The sequence below is a fragment of the Mobula hypostoma genome, chromosome 8 (assembly GCF_963921235.1).
Source record: "Mobula hypostoma chromosome 8, sMobHyp1.1, whole genome shotgun sequence".
NCBI classification, from domain to species: domain Eukaryota; kingdom Metazoa; phylum Chordata; class Chondrichthyes; order Myliobatiformes; family Myliobatidae; genus Mobula; species Mobula hypostoma.
In genome coordinates, this window is record NC_086104.1 from 51,824,020 (window position 1) to 51,844,556 (window position 20,537).

The window sequence follows — 20,537 nt, forward strand, 5'->3', positions numbered from 1 at the left end:
TCCACAGTGCCACAAAAAAAGCTGACTGACCGACAAGTTCTCATTAAATAAAAACAAATGCAACTTTTCTGCAATTAGTCTGAACTCTCTGTAACTTAGATATAATGGTTTGAAATGTATTCTGCAATTTAAGTAAGGCAATAAGAATGTGAATGAGATGTGGATACATTTCTGATGGTAGCCAATGCTTTGAACAAAAAGAAAAGGAAGACACAAAGATTGAAAAGCTCAAGCAAGCTTTCCTTAGTAAAACTGTGTAGAAACTAATTATGCTCAGCACTTAAGCTTTTAGGCCTGGGATTTTTGTTCTTTTTGATGATTAGGTTATGTAAAATGGGTAGCATAACATTCTTCCAACAAATCTATCAAGCTGATTAGTAACTATAATACTTCAGTGGCAGATAGTGACTAATTCTAATTATCATGCAAATTTTATGAGTAACAACTGTAATAATAAAATATAAATGCAGTGTACAACTTAATCTACTGAATATATTAAGATGCCATTGAAGAAAAATATAACCTGAATAGCTAACACTAATTGTTATAATATGTTTAGGAATATACCTAGTAATTACTGCAATAAAAATGTAATTAATACCTTCATCCATCTAATATCAAATATATAAATATGTCTTATAGAAATCTATTTATCATCTCTTGATCTTCAAAGATATATAACATTTTACAGGTTATTGCTGATTGATTAATGTATTTAGATCACAGTCTGATTTATATTTTCTGCAAATCTGATGGGATTCATGATTCATTTCTACGGTGGATGCAATCTCACTAGCTCTCCACTCAGCCTTCGATCACCTGAACAACAGTAATACCTCTGTCAGGCTGTTGTGTATTGACTACAGCTCAGTGTTTAACACAATCATACTCCTAGTTCTAATCAACAAGCTCCAAAACCTGAGCCTCTGTAGCTCCCTCTGCAACTGGATCCCTGGCTTCCTCACAGTCTGTGCAGATCGGAAATACACCTTGGCCTGGCTGACAATCAAGGATGCATGTTTAACACACTGCTCTACTCTCTCTACACCCACAATTGTGTGGCTAGGTACAGTTCAAATGCCATCTATAAATTTGCCAATGACACAACTATTTTTGCAGGAATTTCAGATGGTGACGTGGAGGCATACAGGAGCAAGATAGATCAGCAGTTTGAATGCTGTCGCAACAACGATCTTGCACTCAGCACCACTAAAACCAAGGAATTGATTGTGGACTTCAGGAAAGGGAAGATGAAGGAACACACACCAGCCATCATCAAGTGATCAGAAGTGGAAAGGGTGAACAGTTTCAAGTTCCTGGGTGTCCTCAGCCTAACATTGATGCAAGAACAACAAAAGCATAACAGTGGCTATATTTCATGAGGAATTTGTGGAGAATTGGTATGTCATTAAAGACACTGGCAAATTCCCACAGAAGTGTCATAGATAGTGTTCTAACTGGTTGCATCACCATCTGGTATGGAGGAACCACTGCACAAGATAGGATAAAGCTGCAGCAAGTTGTAAGCTCAGCCAGCTCCATCCATAATGGGCACGAGCCTCCCCAGCATTGAGGACACCTTCAAAACAGCAACATCCATCATTGACAATGTCCAAGGCAAGCCCTCTTCTCATTGCTACCATCAAGGAGGAGGTACAGGAGCCTGAAGACACACATTCGACATTTCAGGAACAGCTTCTGCACCTCCGCCATCAGATTTCTGAATGGACAATGAACCCATAAACACTACCTTAGTATTTTCCCTTTTCTTTTTGCATTAATTAGTTATTTTAAAAAAATATATTCTTATTGTAATTTATTGTTTTTATTATTACATATTGCAATGTACTGCTTTCACAAAACAACAGATTTCATGACATGCCAGTGATAGTAAACTTGATTCTGATTCTGAAATGCTATTTTTGGCCAGTTCCATAAAGCTCACTTTGATACATTTTTTGAAAATTTAAATTGTACTCTTTTGAGGCAAAATCTAATGATCTAATTTATCTTTACTTATGGCACAAATACTTCATAGAAACATAGAAACATAGAAAATAGGTGCAGGAGTAGGCCATTCGACCCTTCGAGCCTGCACCGCCATTTATTATGATCATGGCTGATCATCCAACTCAGAACCCCGCCCCACCTTCGCTCCATACCCCCTGACCCCCGTAGCCACAAGGGCCATATCTAACTCCCTCTTAAATATAGCCAATGAACTGGCCTCAGCTGTTTCCTGTGGCAGAGAATTCCACAGATTCACCACTCTCTGTGTGAAGAAGTTTTTCCTAATCTCGGTCCTAAAAGGCTTCCCCTCTATCCTCAAACTGTGGCCCCTCGTTCTGGACTTCCCCAACATCGGGAACAATCTTCCTGCATCTAGTCTGTCCAATCCCTTTAGGATCTTATACGTTTCAATCAGATCCCCCCTCAATCTTCTAAATTCCAACGAGTACAAGCCCAGTTCATCCAGTCTTTCTTCATATGAAAGTCCTGCCATCCCAGGAATCAATCTGGTGAACCTTCTTTGTGCTCCCTCTATGGCAAAGATGTCTTTCCTCAGATTAGGGGACCAAAACTGCACACAATACTCCAGGTGTGGTCTCACCAAGGCCTTGTACAACTGCAGTAGTACCTCCCTGCTCCTGTACTCGAATCCTCTCGCTATAAATGCCAGCATACCATTCGCCTTTTTCACCGCCTGCTGTACCTGCATGCCCACTTTCAATGACTGGTGTATAATGACACCCAGGTCTCGTTGCACCTCCCCTTTTCCTAATCGGCCACCATTCAGATAATAATCTGTTTTCCTATTTTTGCCACCAAAGTGGATAACTTCACATTTATCCACATTAAATTGCATCTGCCATGAATTTGCCCACTCACCCAACCTATCCAAGTCACCCTGCATCCTCTCAGCATCCTCCTCACTGCTAACACTGCCACCCAGCTTCGTGTCATCTGCAAACTTGGAGATGCTGCATTTAATTCCCTCATCCAAGTCATTAATATATATTGTAAACAACTGGGGTCCCAGCACTGAGCCTTGCGGTACCCCACTAGTCACCGCCTGCCATTCTGAAAAGGTCCCGTTTATTCCCACTCTTTGCTTCCGGTCTGCTAACCAATTCTCCATCCACATCAATACCTTACCCCCAATACCGTGTGCTTTAAGTTTGCACACTAATCTCCTGTGCGGGACCTTGTCAAAATCCTTTTGAAAATCCAAATATACCACATCCACTGGTTCTCCCCTATCCACTCTACTAGTTACATCCTCAAAAAATTCTATGAGATTCATCAGACATGATTTTCCTTTCACAAATTCATGCTGACTTTGTCCGATCATTTCACCACTTTCCAAATGTGCTGTTATCACATCTTTGATAACTGACTCCAGCAGTTTCCTCACCACTGACGTTAGGCTAACCGGTTTATAATTCCCCGGTTTCTCTCTCCCTCCTTTTTTAAAAAGTGGGGTTACATTAGCCACCCTCCAATCCTCAGGAACTAGTCCAGAATCTAACGAGTTTTGAAAAATTATCACTAATGCATCCACTATTTCTTGGGCTACTTCCTTAAGCACTCTAGGATGCAGACCAACTGGCCCTGGGGATTTATCTGCCTTCAATCCCTTCAATTTACCTAACACCACTTTCCTACTAACTTGTATTTCGCTCAGTTCCTCCATCTCACTGGACCCTCTGTCCCTTACTATTTCTGGAAGATTATTTATGTCCTCCTTAGTGAAGACAGAACCAAAGTAATTATTCAATTGGTCTGCCATGTCCTTGCTCCCCATAATCAATTCACCTGTTTCTGTCTGCAGGGGACCTACATTTGTCTTTACCAGTCTTTTCCTTTTTACATATCTATAAAAGCTTTTACAGTCCGTTTTTATGTTCCCTGCCAGTTTTCTCTCATAATCTTTTTTCCCCTTCCTAATTAAGCCCTTTGTCCTCCTCTGCTGAACTCTGAATTTCTCCCAGTCCTCAGGTGAGCCACTTTCTCTGGCTAATTTGTATGCTTCTTCTTTGGAATTGATACTATCCCTAATTTCTCTTGTCAGCCACGGGTGCACTACCTTCCTTGATTTATTCTTTTGCCAAACTGGGATGAACAATTGTTGTAGTTCATCCATGCAACCTTTAAATGCTTGCCATTGCATATCCACCGACAATCCTTTAAGTGTCCTTTAATACCATCTCCGACCTCACTACTACTGTTAGGTGGCCTGTACACAACTCCCACCAGCATCTTCTGCCCCTTAGTGTTACGCAGCTCTACCCATATCGATTCCACATCTTCCCGGCTTATGTCTTTACTTTCTATTGCGTTAATCTCTTCTTTAACCAGCAACGCCACCCCACCTCCCCTTCCTTCATGTCTATCCCTCCTGAATATTGAATATCCCTGAACGTTGAGCTCCCATCCCTGGTCACCCTGGAGCCATGTCTCTGTGATCCCAACTATATCATAATCATTAATAACAATCTGCACTTTCAATTCATCCACCTTATTACGAATGCTCCTTGCATTGGCACATAAAGCCTTCAGGCACTCTTTTACAACTCTCTTAGCCCTTATACAATTATGTTGAAAAGTGGCCCTTTTTAATGCTTGCCCTGGATTTGTCGGCCTGCCACTTTTACTTTTCTCCTTTGTACTTTTTGCTTCTACCCTCACTTTACACCACTCTGTCTCCCTACACTGGTTCCCATCCCTCTGTCATGAACTAACCTCCTCACGCCTAGCCTCTTTAATTTGATTCCCACCCCCCAACCATTCTAGTTTAAAGTCACCTCAGTAGCCCTCGCTAATCTCCCTGCCAGGATATTGGTCCCCCTAGGATTCAAGTGTAACCCGTTCTTTTTGTACAGGTCACACCTGCGCCAAAAGAGGTCCCATTGATCCAAAAACTTGAATCCCTGCCCCCTGCTCCAATCCCTCAAGCCACGCATTTATCCTCCACCTCATCGCATTCCTACTCTCACTGTCGCGTGGCACAGGCAGTAATCCTGAGATCACTACCTTTGCGGTCCTTTTTCTCAACTCCCTTCCTAGCTCCCTATATTCTCCTTTCAGGGTCTCAGAATAACAAGGAATAACCAAACATTATATCTTACTGTGTCAAACTTCGCCAGTTTGGTATCAGCTCACCCCTCTGCAATTGGGACTTTCTAACAGACCTCAATCAGTTAAGTTAGACAACCTCTCCTCCTCCACTCTCACCCTGAACACCGGCGTTCCTCAAGGCTGTGTGCTGAGCCCTCTTCTGTACTCCCTTTTCACCTATGACTGTGTTCCTGTACATGGTTCTAACTCCATTATCAAGTTCGCAGATGACACCACGGTTGTTGGCCTGATCAGAGGGGATGACGAGACAGCCTACAGGGATGAGGTCCAGCAGCTGGCCGCATGGTGTGCCGACAACAACCTGGCCCTTAACACCCATAAGACCAAGGAGATCATTGTGGACTTCAGGTATGCTAGGAGCCACACTCATGTTCCCATCTACATCAACGGAGCTGTAGTAGAGTGTGTATCAAGCTTCAAATTCCTTGGTGTCCACATTTCCGAGGATCTCACCTGGCCGCTGAACTCCTCCATCCTGATCAAAAAGGTGCAACAGCACCTTTATTTCTTGCGGAGTATCAAGAAAGCTCATCTCTGTCCCAGGATACTGATGGACTTTTGCCGCTGTACCATTGAGAGCATACTGACCAACTGCATCTCAGTGTGGTATGGCAAATGTCCTGTATCGGATCACAAAGCACTCCAGCGTGTGGTGAAACTGCCCAGCGGATTATCGGCACCCAATTGCCCACCATTGAGAACATCTACCATAAACGCTGCCTGGACAGGGTGAAAAGCATTATCAAGGATGCATCTCACCCTAACCATGGACTTTTTACTCTCCTCCCATCCAGTAGGCACTACAGGAGCCTCTGCTCCCGCACCAGCAGGCACTGGAATCGCTCCTTCCCCGAGGCTGTGACCCTGCTGAACCTCACATCACAGCACTAAGCAGTATTGCACCCATATTGTACTGTCTCAGTACTTTTATATTTGTGTGCTGTAGCACTTACTTTTTATTCGCAGTTGTCTTGTAAGTAACACTATTCTTTGCATTTCTGGTTAGATGCTAAATGCATTTCATTAACTTTGTATCTGTACTTGGCACAATGACAATAAAGTTGAATCTAATCTAATCCAATCTAATCATTACATTCTGTTTGATAGTGTTTTGTCATTTCACCTTTGGTTAAAAGTAGAGTGAGTCCGGATGGAATACCACTTCACAAACTTTGATTGTCTGCTAAAATACACTTTTAAAGTTTAGGACTGGAAAATAAGGAAGGTTCCTACAAGCCTACTAATTTAATATTGTCATATCTGTAATATTGGAGAGACTGATGGCAAGATGTTGGGGGTTGAGGTGAGGCTTATATAGTCATTTGTGGGAGGCTGGAATTCATAGGAGAATTGTGGTTGTATTACTTTGTTTGGTTACTAGCAGTGAATAAAAGCTATTAAGGTACTGGACCAATGTACAATGGAATCACTGATAATTATTCTTTGCATCTTGCACAAGTAGATAATTCTTCAGGGATGTTGAAATTTACATTTGAAAACCGACACAATCAAACCTGGCAGACTTTCACATCAAACCAATGCAGCAAAACATATTCAATAGCTGCTCTTTCAGCTTTGAACCTAGGATTTGAGTCAAAATAAAAAAAAACTTTGAGATCCTTAAGAATTTTTTAAAAAATCTCTCCAATAATCATGTCAAGAATCAATAAAATGTTGATTTTTTTTTACCAAGAAATTAACTAATTATCCAATACCGTGCTGAAGATGAAACAAAAGAATGCCTTTGCCATGTTGGTGTTCTTTTCCTCCATTTCAAATGGATGAGTCAATAATAAAATCAAACAGTACTAACAGCACAGATCAGCTTGCTCCATTCTTCTTTACAAAACAACAAAAATATTAAAATACACTATGAAATGTAAGAACAAAATTACAACAAATACTGACCATGATTGCCACTTAAAAAGCACCTGACCTGTGAAGAGATGTAGAGGAATATTTCTGTTGAAACCTGTCAAATATTTATACAGTGGAAAGGCATAGATGACTACACAAACTCTGGCAGACATTTCCCCAGCAGAGGCCCTAAGGAAAGGTAAGGGAAGTAGAAAGTGGACTGACAACTGACCCCGATCACTTTCTGTGCTCTCATTCTGATGTACATAAGCACAGAGCAGAAGCTTGCAGGCAGTTCCCTTTAAAACACTACCAAAGTGTTAAGTACGTTTCTCCCCAAAGTCCTGTAAAGCTGTATGCATGTTGCATTAGGCCAGTGGTCCCGCCCCCCCCCCACCGGGCCGCGGACCGGTACCGGGCTGCAAAGCATGTGCTACCGGGCCGCGAGGAAACAATATGAGTCAGCTGCACCTTTCCTCATTCCCTGTCACGCACTGTTGAACTTGAACACAAGGTTGCCAACTGTCCCGTATTTGCCGGGACATCCCGTATATTGGGCTAAATTGGTTTGTCCCGTACTTCCCCCGCTAAGGTAGAGCATTCCTATGGAACCTTCCGTGCCGAAATGGTGTGAAGCGAAGAAGCAATTACTATTAATTTTGATGGGAAAATTTTTTGAGCGTTCCCAGACCCAAAAAATAACCTAACAAATCATACCAAATAACACATAAAACCGAAAATAACACTAACATATAGTAAAAGCAGGAATGACATGATAAATACACAGCCTATATAAAGTAGAAATAATGTACGTACAGTATAGTCGGGAAGATGAAGGCAAAACCGATATGTGGGGAAGAATAATTGGCACGTACGCGCATGCACACATCACATGCACATGTCACGCATGCTCACACAGGTGCCCGCGCAAGGCTTCATAGTCATGGTAGTCTTTCTTGGGGTAAAGTGTCCTGGGATTTGACTGCTACTTTTGTCTCTTATTTGGGAGTGAGAAAGTTGGCAACGCTAACTGTAAAAGACATGTTGAGGTGAGTTTAACCCTACTTGAACACCCTCCCACCCCCGGTCGGCCGGTCCGCAAGAATATTGTCAATATTAAACCGGTCCACGGTGCATGAAAGGTTGGGGACCCCTGCATTAGGCAACAATGTACTAATTGCTATCAGCTCCTTAGTTCAACTAGAAGCCAATCTGTAAAGTAACTGTCGCAGTTAATTAGAAAATCTCTCATGTTGCAGGAGGGCTTTCTACCCCTTTCTGAAACGTATAAAGTGAAGTAAATTTTGTTCAAGTGACATATGACTGCCTCAAAAATGTTCTTCAGTAGCATTGATTAAAGACAGGTGGAATGTGCTATCTGAAATGTGCTTCCTTAAGTGTGAAAGGAAGTGTGATAGTCACAGGAAATGTATGCTTCTTGCCAGATTTTAATATAATGCAAGTACTTGAGATCAATATTAACTCTTTCTGGAATAATGTCACAAGGAGTGAAACCCTTAAGAAAGCAAACCCATTTGTTGCTGAGTTTACAGTGGTGGATGCCATAGTATGTGACTACATTTGTCTTGAGTAGGTAGAACTTTATTTTAACATGCTGAACTCGAATTCCCACTGTGAATGTTCTTGATTTAAATACAACTGCTTGTATGCACGATTTTTTTAAATCTCAGGAAACAGTGGTGAAATGAAAGTTTCCTCTACTGACTCTAGAATATGAGTATATTATGCAGGAATCTTCCTGAGAAATGTGCGGCTTCTTTAGCTCTTAAAGCTGTTATGATTGGTAAACAACTTTGCCTTACATGGCACGTTGAGTGGTCATTCAAGTTGGCCCCAGCAAAGCCATCCCAATTATGCCAAATCCATTGCAACACATACAAAATGTTGGAGGAACTCAGCAGGCCAGGCAGCATCCAGGAAAAGCATACAGTTGACGTTTCAGGATATTTCAGGACTCAGCAGGACCATGCCAATTTCATCATTATTTCCTTACCACCCTCAACTTAGAAGTAGGCTGTTTGGGCAATGACATCCATGCCAGCCATCATGAGCCATTCATACTAAACCCATTTACCCATAACCTCTTCTGCCTTGGTGATTCAAGTGCTTGTTTAGATGCTTCTTAAATATTGTGAGCGTGTCCACCTCCCTCATCCACTCAAGCCATATATTTGAGATTCCAGCCATCCTCCATAATCCTCTCAAACTTTGCCTTAAATCTGGACTCTTCTGTTACAGAGGAAAGTTTTCTACTACTATTGGAAAACATTTTAACTCTGTTTTCTAAGTGTTTTTTTTAAGTGTTTTTATCGCGTATTAGGTGTTTATTCAGATGTTGACCATGCCTTTACTATGCATTAAGTGTCTGTTACTGAGGGCGTGGGATTACTGTGGTATTTGGGATGTAACCATTGAATGAAACCTGTGTACTTTTAACCCCTTGAGAAAAACAAATGTAGCCAAGTAAGAGAGATAAGAGTGATTGATTTATTAGTTAGAGTAAAAGACTTACAGAGGTATGCTAACCCAGAAGGGCTACAAAGAATGCTGTGTGAAAATGACAAATGGGCAGTCAGTGACAGACCTACACAGCCTGGTCCACTGTCTGTCTCAGCTTTACTTTGCAAATTAAAGTTTAAACATTTCTTGAAGAATCTTCGGCGCTTCCTTGTCATTTGTGAAACCACAACACTACCTACTCTATCTTCATAAATATCCCTTTTAATTTTGTACTCTTTTATTGGATTCATACGCAGACTCTCCCACTCCAAGGAAAACAAACACGGGCTATCCAGTTCCTCCTTATAAGTAAAAAATCTCCACCCCAGGTAAACTAGTGAATCTCAGTGCAATCACATTCTTCTGTTGTGTGGTGACCAGAGACTGTTGTGTCTTAAACAATGCTTTATAAAGTTGTACCATAAGACCCCTGCTCTTATATTTTATTTCCCAGTACATGAAGGCGAGTAGCCTGCATGTCTCCTTCACCACAGCTACCCACGCTGCCACCTTCATGAGTCTTTGAATGTATGCACTGAGGTATCTGCGTTCTTCAGTTACACTGTATGCACTGTATCACACTTACAAGAATTAAGTTACATCCTCCATTTCTCTGCCCATTTTAACATATGCTTAAGAGTGATGTCATTCCACATCCTATGAATACCCTCCTCTCTATCAGCATCATTACCAATATTCATGTCTTCTATGAAATTAGTAGTCATTTTTTCTACCCAAATCGTCAGTGTATTTTAGAAACAGTAGGAGTCCCTGCATCCATCCCTGCAGTGCACCACTGATCACAGACTTTCAGTCACAAAAATAACCCTCCAACACCTCTCTCTTCCTTCTACTACCAAGCCAATTTTAGATCCAGCTTGATAACTTATTTCAGGGAATCCAGTCTTCAGAACCAGCTTTCCATGTAAAAGGCCTTACAAAAGTCCATGCAGGCAACATCAACCACATTACACTCAACAAGTAGGTTAGACAGGATCTTCCCTTAACAAGACCATTCCAGGGATTTAATTAACCTCTGCCTTTGCAAGTGTAGGTTAATCCTGTCCCTCAGATATTTTTATTTCAATAACTTCCCCATCACTGATGTTCAAATCAGAGGTCTGTATTTACATCGTTTAATCCTGCTGTTCTATAATCACCTACACAGGAAATCCACACTGCTCCATGTATTTCAGAGTTGCACCTCTTAGTGAGAAAACATTTTCTGAAATGGGTCAATTTTGATTGCAACTTTTAGGTTTCTGTATTTAATTGGCATTGAGCTGTTACCTAAAATTGCAATTGATTTATTTGTTGAAACATTCATGATGCTGAAAGCTGCATAAATTGGTAAGTAAATTGGTAAGAAGCAGTAAAATTGAAGTCACTATGGCTTTAGTCCATCTTCTTTTCTGAAAATTCTAGCAAATGGTTGAGGAAGGAACCCCTACCCCCCATGAGCTATTCTTACTTACCATGCTTCTAAATGATTATTCAAGTTTTTGCTTCATCCAGTTAATCGCATGCCTTTGGCTGGTTTCCATAACTTGTGGCTGGTCAGGCAGTCAAGATTGCTGACTGCTGAAAGGGAAACAGAAGAAAAACTGCAAAGGCCTCATGCCAATTCCTTGGGCCATTTTCAGTCTCCCAGACTGTACAACCTCCCCGTGTGATAAATATCAGCACCATCAAGTTTTGTCACTATTGAGTGTGCATATTTGCTTTATTTTCTTTCATTGTTAAGGTTCAGCCACAACTTTTAGGAACTACTTTTCCATAAATATTAGGCCTGACTGCTGTGCTTATTTTCCATTTTGACATTAATATCCATAATGTACAGGTGTCAAAATTATTGATTTCTCTTACATATATCTTAACTGCGGAAGATTTCCAAATGCTCCTCGATCGATTTGCACAAGCAGTTTTGCTTTATCAATTATTCTGTAAAACAATAATAACAGACTGAATGATACATTACTTTTCCATCTAATCACAGCAGAAAGTAATTAACATAACATGTTATAGACTAGAAACAACTATATCATGAAACATACTAATTGGTATAGCTACTAGAAAATATGTTTTGAAACATTGTTAATGATAAGCCAGTCAAAACAGTGGTGACTGGAAAAAAATGAGTATTTCTATTATTTAGTTTCTGTTTACACTGACAAACATTTTTTAAATATGTGGTGTCAATGCAGAAAGCCTATTTTTAATGATTAAGTATATATATCCTTCATTATAAGGATAAGAACCAATTAACTATATAATATTTTGTCAACCATTGAAATGCATTTGTCCAGTTGGTGATATTTGTCCTAGTATTATACATTTTTAGCTGTGCGAACAATTGTTCGACATGAATTGGTATGGGGTAATTTTTGAAATTTTGCTGAAATTGAGCAAGGATTAAAGATTTTCTTCTATCATAGATAGCAAATGCCAAAGTAGTTTTGTTTGACGGCTAGATCATTAGATTGGGATAAATTGTCTATTCTCCTATTGTATTCTAAAAATTGTTAGCACATGTGATATCAAGTAATTCAACACAAAGGATAAGTGTAAAATGATGTTTATTTTGATAAAGTGAATTTAAATATTTCTTGTACCCAGAATGAGATTAAGATTGTGGTTAACCTCCCAACTGTGCAGCCGCTGTAATGAGATTGTAGAATAAGAACAGCGAGGTAACAATTATGTTAAAATTAATGGTCAGAGATAGGAAAGAAAAAGAAATCCTCCATCTCTGAAAATTAAAAAAAGCTTATTTTCTCTTTTATCCCAGTTCAACTAAAGGGTCTTTTTATCTAAAACAATAAATTTGTTTCTGGAACTCATGAATACCTGTCTGTAAATTACAGCATTTTCTGTTTTTTTTATTTTGCGCTCCACCATTGGCAGCTTTTTGCTCCATTATTGGAGAGTTGGCAAAAAAATATATAAATTATTGATGGGGTCATTTTCAAATTACTTACAATATTAAGATGTCTTAATTTCATTATTTCATGGCTAAGATACACAAGGTAAAAGGAATATCAGGTGAAGGGATGAACTCTACAGTTCCACAATTCCATAAAAATAAGCAGTAGGTTGCTAGTAATGATCAGTATGAAGCAGAGTTATCAGTCCCACTAATTACTCTGCCTCTGACATTTCTAGCCAGCAAGCATCAATTGTAGTGTCAGCTAGTATGCTATTGACAAATGGCTTGATGATAAGGTTTATGCTATGGAATATGGAATATGGAATAGCTGCCTAATATTATGTTTCCTAAAATAGAACAATAATTAGACTTCATATTTATTTAATTGGTTTTAAAGCTCACAAGAAGACCTGACTTAATGATCAGATCACCTCTGAGGCAATTTTTGAATTTCCACTCCTTCTGGAAATTCCTGGTCTGACACACCAACCTAGTAAAATTATCATGTATAGGAACTGGTAGGACTTGCAATATGTGCATCTAATGATCAGGAGATAACCTAGCTCTAGAATTTGAGAAGCAGTTTTAAGATGTTGCCAGGGTGTGCTCAATTGGCTAATGTGTGTAATTAGGTGAATTATGTTGTCAGGTTGCATCACCATAATCTTACATGACGTTCATTAAAGTTTGTGTAGAATTCTTTTAAATTCCATTGGTGACTTGAAAGTGTGCCCTGCAGGAGTATGGACCTGAATTTCTTTTTTCTTAAATTTCTTAAATTTCTTCCATGTCTTTTATCAAGTCTTGTCCACACTGCTCTCAACTTGACCCGGGCCACTTTTCCCGGTGAAACATTCTGCTTCACCATCCTCTGGAAAATTTTACTAATGTTTCACAATAGCTTTCTTGAACAATTCACAGAATATCTTCTTCATCAGCATCAAGACGGTGCCAGCGAACAATGATTCCTTTGGCTACTTCTTCCAGATAGTCAATAATTACACTTTTTCTATGTCTCCTATTTATTCTTTATATCTGAATTGTGTTTCTAAAATTGTTAATGCCTTTGACTTACAGTTTGGAATTCAACTGAGTGACCTAGCGCTCTGATGTCCCTGAGAAAGTTCCAGAAGAGGAGCACCAGTACTGGCCGCCTTGAGGAAATGCTCAGATGCAAGGCCATTATCCACTCCATTTCTCACTGATTAAAGCATCGAAGAAAATTGAAACATCGAGATGAATGTGGAGGACAGCGAGCGGTTACTCTCTGTGTTTGAGAAGTCGCTCTCCTCGATGATGATGGAATATATTATCAAAACTCTGAGATTTATGTGATTATTTGTGTGGACTGCAATTCATATTGGTCTCCCTCAGTTTTCTGTGTTTCCTTTCTTGTTAGGGGTTGGGGTTGGGGGTTGATGTCCTTGTTGCTGTTTTCTGGGTGGACAATTTGTTAGTTTTTTTGTATGAAGGAGGAGTTGGGGATTTGAGGTTGATATTTTTGATGGTGATTTTCCATGCAGGTGATCTGCTAGTGTTGTGTGTGCGAGAGAGGGGATTGGAGGTTTAATGTGATTGTTGTTTTTTTCATGGGGGAAACACGTTAGTTCTTTTTGCAAAGAAGAAGGTTGGGGCTTTGGGGTTTAATGTTCTAGCTGCCGTTTACCACGTGGGCGATCTGTTAGTATTTGTGTGAGAGAGGTGGTTTGGGGTTTGCGAGATTTTTGTTTCCTTTTCTTTTTTGTGCATGGGGGGGTAGGTTTATGTCCTCTCTTTCAAAGACTTCAGTGTTTTTTCTTTGTTTCATGGCTATTTGGAGATGATGAATCTCAGAGTTGTATTTTGTATACATACAAATATATACATTTGATTAAAGGGATGTGGGCTTTGCATGATGAATGAGCATTTAATCACCCATGTCAAACTACACTAAAGCTTGAATTAATTTCAAGCTGAGCTAAGTTCTTGAACCACCACCTTAGTCTTTAAGCTGTGATACACCCCAATGTTGCTAGGGTTGCTGGCTCACACCTCCAAGCACCCAGGATTGATCCTGACTTCAGCTGATATCTATCTAGCAGGTTATTTCTTTACTGTCAATTACCCCTAGTGTGTTTGATGGTAGAAAAAAAGGGGGCAGATGATGGCATGTCTGAGGGAAAATAAGTTAGAGGGATGTGGAGAGATAAAGAGGAGAAATGAGATGAATGAGATTGATCCTCTGGGATCTGGAGTCAACCCAGTGGCCAAAATGTTCAGCTGTATTATGAAAAGTATCAAATAAGATATGGGGCCCTATAAAATAATGGTATGAAAAGTATAATCACTGCAAAAAGTGAAATATTTTAATATATAAAATCAATCCCTTAGCTTTGATTCTCTTTTTCTTGTCTCTGACTTGTGCGCAAAATTTGTTGCAAATGGGGCCTCACCAGTTGCTCTTTTTAATGATCGACAGGTGCATGAGTCTTAGTACTTCAGCTGCTGCCCCCAGAACTTCAGTGGATTTTTGTGAAAGTAGGCAACACAAAACAGACAACTTTAGTTATAGATCAAAAAGTCCTGTGTGTGAGGAGTTGTTTATAAGTCTAGCCACTGATATGGCATATTTCCCTTTGCTTGTCCTTCAGCAAGTTCTTAAAGACAGAGCCAAAAGCACAAAGTTAGTGAGCCTTCAATAAATAACCAACCTTGCCAAGACTGAGTGTTCCTATAAATCTCTTCAGAAACAACTTTAGTTATACGTACTTAATCAAACATAGAATTGCATAAATGAGTAAAGTACTTCGTTAGATTCATGTTATTTTCAACTTGGGTGGTATTTCAAGGTAATTTGAGAAATATAGGTGATCTAAAACAACTAGCTGACAACTGATTAGGTGATTAATTAGTCTGCACAAACAAAGGACCATTTATTGAATAATTCAGATTTGTCATGAAGATAAATATTGTATTTTTTCTCTACCTAATTCAAGCTTTATGAACGATATCCTGAAAATGTAATGCACTGAGATCTGTGACAATCTGTCCTTTGTGTATCTCATTTTCTTATGTTTGAACATTGTGCATTGTGTCCTCTTTAGCTATCAGCTAATGGGCATTGACTGATGGATTATTTCTAGCGACTGTGGCAGGGCAGGTAAAATAGCCTGTTAAGTGCCCAGAGTATCACATAAAGGACCAACTTCGTATACTGATAAGTGCAGAGGGTGACAATTTTATGAAAAGGTAGTTGGAAACCCAGAGATACCAGCTTTGAAAATGATACAGCCTAAAAACCACAAGAAGATTGTAGTTTCAGGGACTTCTTGTTCAGAAAAATAAATTGTCATATGCACCATATAGTCTATACATAGAGGCACTGAAGCAAGGGCAGCAAACATTGAAAGAAAATATTCAAAATTATACAGAGGAACACAGGCAGCAGTCCAGTACTCCATAGAGAAGTAAATAGTTTTGTTGGAAATAATAATGGTCATTTAGACAAAGAGCAGAAAGGTGGAATTCAGGAAGCTATACTAAGAATAACTGGTGTAATAGCATTTTAAAAGTTCTGGAAAGATGAGGCTATACTTAATGGCTCCATTGGAACAGCAGCAATGCAACAGTTATCAACAAAGATTGCTAATTTATGCTGTTTTTGGTTTTATCTGAGAAATGCTTGGTGGGATGCACTTTTAGGAGTAGGTAAAGGATGAAATATTTAACTAGATTGCAAACATCATCTCTCTCCATCGGTGCAGAAAGATCAAGCTCATATTTTGATAATGCAGAACCAAGCTCTGCATTAGATTTAAAAATATCTTGAAATTATACAGCACAATGCATAATCTCAGAAAAATAGAGGGCTATGGGTTACAATAGACAATAGACAATAGGTGCAGAAGTAGACCATTTGGCCCTTCGAGCCTGCACCGCCATTCTGAGATCATGTCTGATCATCTACTATCAATACCCGGTTCCTGCCTTTTCCCCATAAACCTTGATTCCCCTATCCATAAGATACCTATCTAGCTCCTTCTTGAAAGCATCCAGAGAATTGGCCTCCACTGCCTTCTGAGGCAGCGCATTCCACACCTCCACAAATCTCTGGGAGAAGTAGTTCCTCCTCAACTCTGTCCTAAATGAGCTACCCCTTATTCTTAAACCATGCCCTCTGGTACTGGACTCTCCCAGCATCTGGAATATATTTCCTGCCTCTATCTTGTCCAATCCCTTAATAATCTTATATGTCTCAATCAGATCCTCCCTCAATCTCCTTAATTCCAGCGTGTACAAGCCCAGTCTCTCTAACCTCTCTGCGTAAGACAATCCGGACATCCCAGGAATTAATCTAGTGAACCTACGCTGCACCTCCTCCACAGCCAGGATGTCCTTCCTTAATCCTGGAGACCAAGACTGCACACAATACTCCAGGTGTGGTCTCACCAGGGCCCTGTATAAATGCAAAAGGATTTCCTTGCTCTTGTACTCAATTCCCTTTGTAATAAAGGCCAACATTCCATTAGCCTTCTCCACTGCCTGCTGCACTTGCTCATTCACCTTCAGAGACTGATGAACAAGTACTCCTAGATCTCTTTGTATTTCTCCCTTACCTAACTCCACACTGTTCAGATAATAATCTGCCTTCCTGTTCTTGCTCCCAAAGTGAATAACCTCACACTTATTCACATTAAACGCCATCTGCCAAGTTTCTGCCCTCTCACCCAGCCTATCCAAGTCACCTTGAATTCTCCTAACATCCTCATCACGTCACACTGCCACCCAGCTTAGTATCATCAGCAAACTTGCTGATGTTATTCACAATGTCTTCCTCTAAATCATTAACGTAAATCGTTAACAACTGTGTTCCCAATACTGAGCCCTGTGGCACCCCACTAGTCACCACCTGCCATTCCGAGAAACACCCATTCACTGCTACCCTTTGCTTTCTATCTGCCAACCAGTTTTCTATCCATGTCAATATCCTCCCCGCAATGCCATGAGCTCTGATTTTACCCACCAATCTCCTATGTGGTACCTTATCGAATGCCTTCTGAAAGTCAAGGTACACCACATCCGCTGGATCTCCCGCGTCTATCTTCCTGGTTACATCCTCGAAAAACTCCAATAGATAAGTCAAGCATGATTTGCCCTTGGTAAATCCATGCTGGCTCGGCCCAATCCTATCACTGCTATCAAGATATGCCGCTATTTCATCTTTAATAATGGACTCTAGCATCTTCCCCACTACTGATGTTAGGCTAACAGGGCGATAGTTCTCTGTTTTCTCCCTCCCTCCTTTCTTAAAAAGTGGGATAACATTAGCCATTCGCCAATCCTCAGGAACTGATCCTGAATCTAAGGGACATTGGAAAATGTTCACCAATGCATCCGCAATTTCCAGAGCCACCTCCTTTAGTACCCTAGGATGCAGACCATCTGGACCTAGGGATTTGTTAGCCTTCAGTCCCATCAGTTTACTCATCACTGTTTCCTTCCTAATGTCAATCTGTTTCAGTTCCTCTGTTACCCTGTGTCCTTGGCCCATCCATACATCTGGGAGATTGCTTGTGTCTTCCCTAGTGAAGACAGATCCAAACTACTTATTAAATTCGTCTGCCATTTCTCTGTTTCCTATAACAATTTCTCCCAATTCATTCTTCAAGGGCCCAACATTGATCTTAACTATCTTCCTTCTCTTCACATACCTAAAAAAAACTTTTGCTATCCTCCTTTATATTCCTAGCTAGCTTGAGTTCATACCTCATTTTTTCTCCCCGTATTGCCTTTTTAGTTAAGTTCTGTTCCTCCTTAAAAATTTCCCAATCATCCGTCTTCCCACTCACCTTAGCTCTGTTATACTTCTTTTTTAATGCTATGCTATCTCTGACTTCCTTTGTCAACCACTGTGGCCACTTTTCCCCCTTTGAATCCTTCCTTCTCCAGGGGATGAACTGATTTTGCACCTTGTGCATTATTCTCAAGAATACCTGCCATTGCTCTTCCACTGTCTTTTCTGCTGGGATATCCGACCAGTCAACTTTGGCCAGCTCCTCCCTCATGGCTCCATAGTCTCCTTTGTTCAACTGCAATACTGACACTTCTGATCTGCCCTTATCCCTCTCAACTTGCAGATAAAAACTTATCATATTATGGTCACTACCTCCTAATGGCTCCTTTACTTCAAGATCACTTATCAAATCCTGTTCATTGCACAACACTAAATCCTGAATATCCTTATCCCTGGTCGGCTCTCATACAAGCTGCTCCAAAAATGCATCCCGTAGGCACTCTACAAACTCCCTATCCTGGGGTCCAGTACCAACCTGATTTTCCCAGTTCACCTGCATGTTGAAATCCCCCATAACTACTGCGACATTTCCTTTGCCACATGCCATTGTTAACTCCCTATTCAACTTGCACCCAATATCCATGCTACTGTTTGGGGGCCTGTAGATAACGCCTATTAGGGTCTTTTTGCCCTTACTGTTCCTCAGTTCTATCCACACTGACTCTACTTCTCCTGATTCTATGTCCCCCCCTTGCAAGGGACTGAATCTCATTCCTCACCAACAGGGCCACCCCAGCCCCTCTGCCCACCTTTCTGTCCCTTCGATAGCACGTATACCCTTGTACATTCAATTCCCAGGTTTGATCCCCCTGCAGCCATGTCTCCGTTATCCCAACAACATCGTAGTTACCCATTCGCACCTGAGCTTCAAGCTCATCCGCCTTATTTCTGACACTTCATGCATTCAGATATAGAATTTTTAACCCATTTCTCCTCTCTCTGTTTAAATCACTGCCTATTGTGCATAACCCAGCTCCCCGAACTCTCACCGGACTATAAGCCCCTTGAATTTTGTTGTCCTTCTTAGATTTACTTACTCTTTCTGCACATTTAACTCCATGCTCCATCAGACCATCCTTCTGCACATGTATCCTCCTTATCACTCGTTCCACCTCACCTTTTTCTACTTCACACTTAATATTCCGGAACCGTGTAGTCCCCACCTGTCCTTTATACTTCATCTCGCTATCCTCTCGCACATAATGGATCCCTGCCCCCTGCAAATTTAGTTTAAACCCCCCCAAGCAGCACTAGCAAACTTTCCTGCAAGAATGTTATTTCCCCTCCAGTTCAGGTGTAAACCATCCCGTCGGAACAGATCCCACCTTCCCTGGAACAAAGCCCAATTATCTAAAAACCTGAAGCCCTCCCTCCTGCACCATCCTCTCAGCCACGTATTGATCTGTATAATCCTTCTGTTCCTCGCCTCACTCGCACGTGGCACAGGTAGCAATCCTGAGACTGTTACCCTGGAGGTCCTGCCCTTCAGCTTTGCACCTAACTCCCTGAACTCACTACACAGGACCCCCTCACTCTTCCTACCCACGTCGTTGGTCCCTACATGGACCACAGCATCTGGATTCTTGCCCTCCCTCTCGAGAATAACCTGCACCCGATCTGAGATGTCCCGGACCCCGGCACCAGGGAGGCAACATACCATCCGAGACTCCCGATCTCCCCCACAAAATCTCCTATCTGCCCCCCTGACTATAGAATCCCCTGTCACTACCGCTGTCCTCTCTTCCCTCCTCCCCTTCTGAGTCGAGGGTCCAACCTCAGTGCCGGAGACAGGACCACTGCAACTTGCTCCTGGTGGGTCATCCCACCAACAGTATCCAAAACGGTATACTTATTGTTGATGGGAATGGCCACAGGGGTGCTCTGCTCTCTCTGCCTGCTCCCCCTCCATCTCCTGACAGTCACCGAGTTGCCTACCTCCTGTCTTTTCGGTGTGACTACCTCCCAATAACTCTTATCTATCTCTGTCTCTGCCTCCCGAATGATCCGTAGTTCATCCAGCTCCAGCTCCAATTCCCTAACTCGCTCTGATAGGAGCAGCAGCTGGATGCACCTTCTGCAGGTGTGGTCATCAGGGACAACTGCGTTGACCCTGACCTCCCACATACTGCATACGGAGCACACCACTGCTCTATCTCCCCCATTACCTGATCCCAGATTAATCAGAATAAATGAAAAAGTACCTACCGACCTTACTTTTTTTCCTCAGCAAGCATGTACTCAGGCTCACTGGTTACCCTAGGT

The 20,537-nt window shown here is 41.1% G+C and overlaps 1 protein-coding gene across 4 annotated transcripts in view; it reads right to left on the reverse strand.

Moving 5' to 3' along the window:
* The window catches only part of fshr (follicle stimulating hormone receptor), a 193,559-nt gene that overhangs the window by 19,663 nt on the left and 153,359 nt on the right, over positions 1–20,537 (reverse strand). For 3 of the 4 annotated variants that reach the window (XM_063055836.1, XM_063055835.1, XM_063055838.1), the window contains one exon: positions 11,383–11,457. The exons of the other annotated variant lie outside the window; for it this stretch is intronic. In XM_063055836.1, coding sequence (XP_062911906.1) covers positions 11,383–11,457 — 75 coding nt within the window. The remainder of the gene's footprint in view (positions 1–11,382; positions 11,458–20,537) is intronic. 4 annotated transcript variants of the gene reach the window in all.